General features: G+C 38.0%; 1 protein-coding gene across 5 annotated transcripts in view; it reads left to right on the top strand.

Annotated features, from left to right (window-relative positions):
• Positions 1-2,017: 2,017 nt before the first annotated feature.
• Positions 2,018-10,547, top strand: part of dipk1ab (divergent protein kinase domain 1Ab) — a 47,630-nt gene continuing 39,100 nt past the window's right edge. For 2 of the 5 annotated variants that reach the window (XM_055213857.2, XM_055213856.2), the window contains exons 1-2: positions 2,062-2,182; positions 2,267-2,350. In XM_055213857.2, coding sequence (XP_055069832.2) covers positions 2,297-2,350 — 54 coding nt within the window. In that variant the 5' untranslated portion in view covers positions 2,062-2,182; positions 2,267-2,296. Of the gene's footprint in view, positions 2,183-2,266; positions 2,351-10,547 lie in introns of all 5 variants that reach the window. The other 3 variants (XM_055213855.2, XM_055213853.2, XM_055213854.2) reach the window with 3 other exon arrangements.

Raw genomic sequence — 10,547 nt, 5'->3', positions numbered from 1 at the left:
TGGCTGGTTTTCATAGGGGCTGCTGCGAAAATGCCTGTAAAACTGACTATTATCATCTTAAATTTAATTTAGTTAGACTTGATAGCAGAGGTGGACAATACTTAGTTACATTAGTTACATTTTCCAAGCATCTGTGCTTTATTAGGATGTTTGTATTGGGAAAAATTTTACTTTACTACATTCTAAAGCATATAATCATACTGTGTATTCTTTAATATTGCATATTAAAATGTATTTATTACCTAATTACATTAAAATTGTGTAGGCTATGCTTTTACTTGAGTAAAAGTACGTTAATGTACTTAAATATTTAATGTAAAACAAACACGTGTATTTATAAAATGTAATAGGATAAAATTATGATAATATGCTTTGGAATGTGTTTTCCAAAGAAAAAGCAGATAAAATACAAATACTTGAAAAATACTTTTAAGTAGAAAGTAAAACCTCTGCTTGATATACGGACTACCGGCACATCCGGGAACTTGACTGTAAATTTCGTCACCGCCCCTTTTTGGGGGATAAAAAAGCAGCCCTTCCATTGGCTTCCATTCAAAATAGCGGAACAAAGCAACGTTTTTACACAGCCGACAGGCGTAAATAACTTATGAAATCACTCAGATTAAACATGTTGAGTAATTATCTGTCCACCCTTCCTGCCATAGAGCCCGACAGATACATTAACATATTTAATTTGGTCAATATAAAAACATGTCCCTTTCATTCTCACAGCGTCAAATTCGTGCAACATCGCCATCCAGTGATTGCTGTAAATATCGCTAAGCCAGTTAGTTGTATGGCTGGACGGAAAAGTGCACTCATTACTCTAAATATAAAGACATAATAAATAAATACGAAGTAACTTTCAAATACGAAGTAAAATCATTCACTTGCTTCCCTGTTGACTCGATGAGGTACGAGTAAATGTCCGGGTAAGACACCTCTGGCCAATAGGGAGCGTTGTTACACAAATTTGACGCTGGGAGAATGAAAGAGACATGCCTCCACATTGACCAAACTAAATATGTTAATCTATCCCTCGCGCTCCACGGCCGGCAGGGTGGACAGATAATTACTCAACATGTTTAATCTGAGTGATTTCATAAGTTATTTACGCCTGCCGGCTGTTTACGAAGGTTGCTTTGTTCCGCTATTTTGAATGGAAGCCAATGGAAGGTCTAGTCTGATTTCCCCCAAAAGTGGGCGTGAACCTGTTCAGAGACATTCTATGACGTTGCGCCGGTTGTGCGTATTGACCCTAGCAACTTATCAATCCACCTGTGGTCTGTGGACGTTGGCATGAACAATCAATTTACTTCTCCTTTCAGTGTTTTTTGTCAGTCTGTAAAACGATAGCTCAGAATGCTTGTTAATCTGTTAGTACAGTCTATCGCACAACAGCTTTTTCCCATTTAGACGCGTTTTCACCGACGTCACACTGTACTCAAATGCTGCCGCTCTGTCTTTTGCCACTCAGTGGGTGCAACCGCAGTCCCTCTCGCCGACAATGACGTCATGTTCATACCCTCTATTGACAGCACAATTGAATTTTAATTGCAACAAACCACCATCATTGCGATCAGTGTTTGCATTTCATCCGCTCATTTGCATTTTAAAGGAAACACCCAAAAATGGCACACTTTTGCTCAAGCCTACAAAGTGGCTATTTTAACATGCTATAATTAATTATCTATGGAGTATTTTGAGCTAAAACTTCACATACGCACTCTGGGGACACAAAATACTTATTTTACACCCTTAAAAAAATCTCATAATATGACCCCTTTAAAAAGGTGCTACAAAAGGTTCTACACAACGATGCCATCGACAAACCAAAAAAACTTAACGGCAGTAAAACCATGCTTTTGCCAATGGTAGGCTAATCAATATGCAAAAAAAAAGAGATTAATTTTCGTGGTGCCTCAAAGAACCATTTCAATTTACGTTTATCCGTATTAGTATTAGTAAAAAAATTAACCCAGGTCAACATATTTTCCTTCTATCTTCACTCATAATAACTCCCTCCGACTTGATCATTGTATATCTGCGCTTGGCTCATATGGTCTCATCCAGAGGATGCGAGCGCTGATGTTACTCACCGCGCGTGAGGTGCGGCGCCACAGAGGAACATCACATAAACCTCGTCGTTCTCTCTCCACATGGTGAGAAAGACATTGGCTTGGTAAAGGACATCGAATGCTTTAACGTATGCGTTTCGCATCATTTAAATACCCGACTTTGTGCGCTTATTATGTATTTGTGTTAGGTTAGTGTTGTGAAATGTGGTGTTTCAATCATGGCACGGGGTCTGATACCGTGGATCTGGCTAAAGAGACCCGTCTATATCCAGGTAAGACGCGTAATAATGCCACTTGTTCATACATCTTACGGACTTTTCGCAATATATAGGCTGCATTGTATTGGCTTTACGCGTGTGTGTAGCCTACTTGGAATAATTGTGTACATTTTAAAATTAACGACGCGTGGACACTGTTATCCCATTTCGACTCTGAAGTTTCCGAACGCTTCGTCTCTTCATAAGCTTCACTTTATATTTAAAGCATTGACGCGTTTAGTAAATGCACCGTGTTTTGCGTATAAGATTCGTATTAAGGATGTTTGTATTTGATCTCTATGAGTGAGAATCATATTTTTTTAAAATAATGCAAATGTCATTTGTTCGTTCGTTTTTCTCGCGTTTTGTGGATGCGATTTTGCTAATCCATCGTCTGGTCGGCCGTTGCTGTAGCAACCATGCTGCTGTATAACATTTTTATAGCTCTACTGAAAACATTTCTCTTACCTGTCAAAAAAATGTAATCGAAAATATAAACCATAAATCCCCGAACTCACCGTGGCGCTGTGCTCATTTGCGTCAAAGATTGACGACCTCATTTTACACCTCTATAAATAATAAGAAACGTCGATACATGAGCAGCTGATGTATGAAACTAAACCTCGATAATCTTACTGGTTTAACAAAAATTAAAGGAATAAAATACATAATATTGTGAGATTTAGTTGTTCCTATGGATCTGTGTGCCTATTGGATGAAAAAGTGCTTTTACTGGGATTGCATTTTATTTTCATTCTCTGACATGTGGAAAGTTTGACAGAGTTGGACTGTATTCATTGCAGCTTACTTTTTGACTTACAAGTGCATATTTGGGTACTTTTACTGTCTTTAGTAACTATGACATTTTATCCATCATAAAACCATGCATTGTCTTACATCATTCAATTCATTTAAACCATATAGCAAGCTTACAGTACACTTTACTTGTATTCTGCAGATACATAATGTTGAAAATAGGCTACATAAGAAAAAAAAGGCAACCTAAACATAATCGGTTTCATTTAGATTTTATTGAGACTATTGCCATTTGTGCAGATCCAGACAGTCACACATTTTATTTGCCTACTTCCTTTTCTATGCTAAAGTGTTCATATAGAGCGAGACACAAAACACATCACTTCCACAGTTTTAGTGAATATGAACTAATCACATCGCTATGAAATTAGTTTGAATATTTTTTTCCTTATATTCTTAGATGCTAATATAATACAAAAAAATTCAGTGACTTGTGGTATAACTACAAGCAAAACCTGTGGTGGAGGGCCATCCTTTATAGTATGGTGTGGCAGTTGTTTTGCACTCCTCAAACAAACTAAAGATAAAGGACATCCGTGTTGTGGTTTGAGGGATGAGCGGTTCAGGCTAGAGAAGCAGACTTCCTTCAAGCATTTGTTTATTTTATAAGGAACGTAATCCTGCATGCCTTCAGCAGCTTACTGAGACGACTCTCTCCACGCCCAGAGTTTGACTTAGTTTGTAGTGTTTGCTTGGTTCAGTAAGAGAGTGCGGAGAGATTGTGGGGGGAAGTGAACATAAATGTGAGTTGTTTATGTGGTCTTCTGTTAGCAGAATGAATCTAAGAGGCAAATAAGAACTGCTTTGCGCTGGTCTGTAATTTTGTAACACTGTTTGTGGTGCCTGGGGAATGTGAATAAGGCTTAACTTATTATTTTCTGAAGTTAGCTTACATTTTTATTTGATTTTAAATATTGCTCGTATTTATCTTCCCTAAACCCTGATGCTCCCTGGGCAGATTTCATTTTTAGAAAATGAGAGAGCCGAATTATATTATAAATCTGTTTATATGCCGAAAGGATGACCTTTGGAAATATTGTGGACAAACTCTAAATCCTTTATTTGATTTAAATAAGAAATTCTGTTTAGTGGTCATGCATTCAGAGAATGTATTATAAAATAACAGCTTTGCGAACTTAGAATTTAAATGCTTGCTTTATAAAATACAGTGTCTAGCTGCTTAGGACACAGTAGCTCTTGTTCTGGAGGTGATGTGTCTGAATTTTTCAGAGGCATGATTCACCAAAACGGTGTGGTATTTTATATACAGCGTCGCACAAAGCTGCAGTTAAAATCAGCTGAACAGAATGGAATTAAAAGAGAATAGATTTATGCCAAATTTCTATTTCAATCTAAATATTTTATTATTTTATTATAATAGAAGTCAAAACTCTTCTGTGACCACCCAGTAAAATCTCATAGCATTTAGTAACTATTTTAGGTGGCTAATTTGTACATTCTAAAAACTGCTGTATATTTTTTGTGTAAATAGGGATGAACCAAAACTGTTGTGTTGTAATTTAACCTAGGATTGTTTCAAAATGTTGGGTTGTTTTAACTCATTGTTGGGTCAAATATAAACATTATCTGGGTTTATTTAACCCAGCAGGGTTTGTGTCTTTTTGATACAATATAACCCAGGATTTTAGTGTACCATTTGTTTTCACCCTAATGGTATTGAATTTAGGAATGGTGCTTTATTATTGTTTTTTTGTAATAATCAAACATTTTTGTTTGATTTACATCATACAAATTTATATTAGCCACTTCGTAAAATACACAGTTTCTTGAGATCAGGGGTTTCATTTATAATACGTGGGTACGCACAAAATAGGACTGGAAACGCGTGTACGCCAGTTCCTACGCAAATTTTGCTATCTATAAAAAACAAACTTAATTGGGAGAATGGGCTTGCAGGATGGGATCTGAGGATGATTCATGTATGCACACTTGCAGGTGATCTGTGATTTATGAAGGGAACATTGCTTGTCTTAATATTTTTTGGCGTATGCCATTTTTGGCTTTTCTGTGTACGTAGACTTTTAGTAAGGATCCTACGCAAAGTTTTATAAATGAGACCCCAGGTCTTACCACCTTGAGTTAAGGTTTCCCTAAGCTTTTTTTTGCAAAGGTTTGACTTAAAGGGGCCATGGCAAAATACTTTTTTAAAATGTCAAATAAATCTTTGGTGTTCCCTGGGCACATATGTGAAGTTTTAGCTCAAAATACCATATAAATAATTTATCATAGCATGTTAAAATTGCCACTTTGTAGGTGTGTGAAAATGTGCCGTTTTGGGTGTGTCCTTTAAAATGCAAATGAGCTGATGAAATTCAAACACTGATCACAATGATGGGGGTTTGTTTAAATTAAAACTCAATTGTGCTTTTCTCTGCACTAAATGGCAGTGCTGTGATTGGATAGTGCAGATTAAGGGGTGGTATTATTATAATAAGAGCTCCTTGTGACATCATAAGGAGAGCCAAATTTCAACGACCTATTTTCTCATGTGCTTGTAGAGAATGGTTTACCAAAACTAAGTTACAGGATTGATCTTTTTCACATTTTCTAGGTTGATAGAAGCACTGGGGACCCAATCGTAGCACTTAAAAATGGAAAAAGTCAGATTTTCATGCCATGGCCCCTTTAAGGACTAAAACAGTCAACAGTCAAAACCACAAAACTATGAGGCCATTCAATAGAAAAGACTCCACGGGGAACCTTTAGACCACGAGTCCAGACAAATTTTCACATATGAAGAACAAAAGGAAAAATAATCCATACAACACAGTACAATAAGGCACAGCTTACTCAATGCAGGGGTATTGTATAGTTTCATCAGCTCAAGCACTACCACAGTGTGATGTGGGACTATACTATAGTGAATATTTCTCGCTTTGTTTTCATCCTAGTTAAATTTCATAATCGATAATAGGAATTTGTAAAGTTTAGGCTGTTTTGTTGTTATTCATTACATTCAGGTCATTCCATTGACGTGGTGAATCTGTTGTATCAAGCATACAGAGCACATTTAGCCTAAGACTTCAGCTATTTTGAAACAAACCACATAATATTACAGTGTGCCATGGGCAATGTGATGCTATCTAGATAGCAGTTTGGTCATACGAGTGCCGCTGGTCTTTTTAGTGCATCTGGATATTCCTCATAATAATCATAATGGTTATCATTTTCTGCCTCCTGACTTCCTACTTATATTTTTGTACTTTGACATATTTTACACTACTGCTATAAGGTAGTTGTCCTACGTATTCAATTTGGTGGAACAAGATCTTAGAGGCTTTTAAAGAAAAAGTGCCTCTAACCTTTTAGTGCACCAGAAAACTCCCCCGCTAAATTTCATGTTGTCATTATTTTTGGCCTCCTGAGTGTCCACTCGTATTTGCACATGTTTTACATTGCTGTAATTAGTCTGTTGTATTATCGAACTACTATTCGTTTTTTTTGTGTTGCTCGCCTACTATTTAATTTGTTTTAGGTTCAAACACACCCTTTCTGTCCTAAACAACAAAGGTGGACCTAATTGCAGCCATATTTCAGTGTCGTCTAGGGTTTTTGTACGGGCAGACGACCATTCTTCTCCATTTTGTCCCTTGTGGGAATAAAAACAGGTCTTCTATTTACTACGAGTGTCAGGCTCGCGCTCTTAGCTTCCAGTGCAGCTGTGAGGAACTGTGTCACATGCTAAATGAGGTTATACCATAGGACAAATATATATATATATATATATATATATATATATATATATATATATATATATATATATATATATATATATATATATATATGAGGACAGCAAGAAGGCAGAGTGTATGCGAGAGGGTTAGTTATATAGGCTATTTAAAATAAAACCTATATTAATGTTTCCAGTGCCGCTGCTAGCCATTTTGGTGCCCTAAGCATAATTCCTTTATAATGCCCCCCACCCTGACCCTGAGAAAAAAACGTTTGTTTTTGCCAGTTTAATTTTTTATTACCAAACATATAACTTAATAGCAGAAAGTAAAATCTTCACAGCTTTAGCCAACACACACTACTCATTTGAAAGTGCAAACTTTTATAGAATAGCAAAATAGAAAAAAATGACCAAACTTAAATTATCAAAATAATCCAGACATGTTTTTTACAAGTACAATGTCACTTTAAATAAATTACATTAAATAAACATCAATAAACAAGAATGATCAATATTCTTAAATAAAACAAAGATTCAGAGAACTAAGTGCGACAGTAATGTTTGCTTCATATCATATATAATGACGTTTTATATTTATATATATTTAACAGTCAGGAAATTGTTAGCCTACCATGAGCACTGACTGCTAATGTTAACTTTTACTTAGAAAGTATTAACCATTGTCACGTCAAAATAAACCACAAAATAAACTGCTCAATATCTAAAGAAACGAAGTAAAGAAAGTTTGTAAAATGCATATGCATAGGTAATGTTTTACAGTAAAATCTCAATTTAGCTTGCACTGAAGTTATAAATTATAACAACATAGTTTGCTAACATTATGTCAGCACAGCAAGTTCGAGGCGCAGATTAGCAGCAGGTGCAGCCCATGCACATTTCCCATATTTAGGAATAATTAAACATGATGGACTTACCTGGCCAGCAAGTGATGCACGGGCATCATCCCGCAGTTTCTTCTTTTTTTCTGATCCTGACTTCGGCTGTCTTTTCTGACTGGCCGTTTCTCAATCCGAAGGCTGCAGCCTGCGCGAGGTCGCATTTGCAGGCTGCATACGTCATCAAGCCTGGTTTATTTCAGTTAACTGAACATTACAGCAAGTCATAAGCATATTACAACAATTTACGATTAACTAAGAATAATAGTCAACTGTATAATCGTTAATATTACGAAATAAGAACGCTTTGATGATGTAGGCAGCCTAGAAATGCGACCTCTGGAGGCTGCAGCCTTCGGATTGAGAAACGGCCTCTGTCAAACTTCGTCAGGCGCCCGCGCGATCAACCGGCACGGACCATCAAAGGCTGGGGGGCATACTTTCTATACTAGAGCAATTAAATTATCTCGTCCCACCTTTTTTGAAACATATACATGGATAAAAAGTGCCTAATAATATTTCCATAGGCTAATGAAATAATATCAGCATTATAATTTTTTTTCATTAGGCTATTATTTTTGGTGCCCCCTCAGCACGTGGTGCCCTACGCACAGCGCGTGATGCGCGTTATGGAAGCGGCGGGGCTGAATGTTTCAAGAGAGATGAGCTTATCAGACTTTAATGTATTCCCCCTAAAAGCAAATCCATAACTTAAAGCATAGACTCAGAAAAGTAGGGTCCAATTGATTACAGTCTTGTTCTCTTGCATATACTTCAATTGTACATTTGACCATTAGCATGATTAAGTTAGTCTGGATTGACAACATATTCAAAGCACTAGGTGTAAACAACAACACATTTGTGATGCAAGTCTTCTCACCTCATTAAAGAGCAGCTGATAGGGCTTTTCACACTTGCTTAACCCATGGGTTACAGGGTTTCCCGCAGAAAATTTGTTAGTTAAGGTGGTAGGGTTGGGGGAGTGGGCGGGGCAGAGGGGGTGGCAATCAAAGGGGCGGGGCGTATGCGTCCTGATAAAAATTAACATATTTTTATTTAAAACACTCAAATAAAACTTAATTTTGAAGAAACTATGACAGAAAATGAACACATACTAGATTATTAATGAATAAATGTTTTTAACAGATACCTCTAATGGGAATAACTGCGTGATGAAGTGAAACTAAATGGTTAATTAATAAACACAAACTAAAGCAGATGTTGTAGAACAACTGGCGAACGATGATAGATGGCGCAAAAATTGTAAAAACTGATTTCCCACTATTAATTACATTATCTTAAAGGAGTGTAACTACTGTAGCATGTAAATAATGCACATAATTAAAGTGAACAAGAGCGCTCAACATTTATATCTAATCAACAGGCACGTGAAACGTAGCTAGCAGGTTGCTCAAACAACAAAATCACCAGCTAACTTACTTTCAATTGGCAAGAACTATAGACGAATACAAAAACAGGCTTAAATAACCCCAAAACATAAGTCCACTTACAGTTCTCACAGACACGTGTTTTATCAACTGCCTATCCTCCAGACATGAAGGACCACGTCTTTATCTCATTTCGGCCGTGTGGCGCGCGTCCCCGCTCGCGGTGTGAAGCGCGTAAGCGCTATTCTCCGAGATGCACTTGATGGCCTTTTGTGCAGCGAAATATATATCTATTTTTTGGACGACCTACTTAAGGCGGTAGGGTTTTCAAGCTTTGGCGGGCCGCCTGAACTGAAGTGTGCTGCGGGAAACCCTGGGTTATCTTCGTTCTAAACCCTGCTTTTAACCCTAGGTTAAGGATCATTTCACACTTGTAATTTAGAAGCGGGGTTATTACTGAAATTAATCCAGGTTTATGAAGCCCTGCTCGGAAGCAGGGTTAGCCCTGCTTTTGTGCGGTTAACCCCCCATTGTGTTGCCAAATGCATGAGGGCTTTTCACACTGAGCTTAAACCTGGGTTATCTTCGTTCTAAACCACGCTTTAACCGGGTAAAGGATTGTTTTACACTTGTAATTTAGAAGCGGGGTTATCCTTGATATTAACCCAGGGTTATGAAACCCTGCTCTGAAGCAGGGTTTGCACCGCTTTTGTTGGGTTAACCCCGCATTGCGGTGCCAACCGCATACACTGTGAAACGAAGCAGGGTTAGGGGCTGATCACACCAAACGCACTTATGGCAGTTGCAGGTGCTTTTTTTATTATATTCTATGGGCAGGGAGCGTATGCGCGCTGTTTATGCGCGCCGAATGCCTTGCGTTTTTTGCTGCCAGCCGCAGCACGCACTTTTGAAGGAGCGGAAAAGCACCCGACGTCATTCGCGTCTTTCCATTGTCCAATCGAATGAGGGGAGAGGCGGGCCTTTCGTTGTGGTTATGGAGGTTTACAGTTGTTTGGATCAACCGGACTCCACTCACTCACTGTCTCCTGCGTGTTTGTGCACCTCTCACCCTCAAACAAGGTCAGAGCTACAGGAACAACATGCATGTCCATGTGTAATGTTGAAATTCTCTGGATCACAACTATCTCGAGCTCCAGTTGTTAGGTTGATATAAACATTTCGGACTGTTGCAGCGTCAAGCCCGTCTGGAGATGTGTCCCATGAGGCACCAGGAATAGGAAACGCAAGACAGGGTGCCTGATTGTTGCTTGTTCTCACAAAGATGAGTCAAATTAGATCTGCAGTCCCTGTGTGACATCTGCTTCCATCAGAATGTCATCACTTGGGATCAGAAAAAAAGGAGGAGGGGAAAGTGGGAACTAACAGTATCTCCCGCCAGACATATAATGCACCAGAAA

The sequence above is a fragment of the Misgurnus anguillicaudatus genome, chromosome 8 (genome assembly GCF_027580225.2).
Source record: "Misgurnus anguillicaudatus chromosome 8, ASM2758022v2, whole genome shotgun sequence".
In the NCBI taxonomy this organism is placed as follows: Eukaryota; Metazoa; Chordata; class Actinopteri; order Cypriniformes; family Cobitidae; genus Misgurnus; species Misgurnus anguillicaudatus.
Note: the sequence above shows the minus strand (reverse complement) of the source record. Positions and strands in the feature narration are given on the sequence as shown.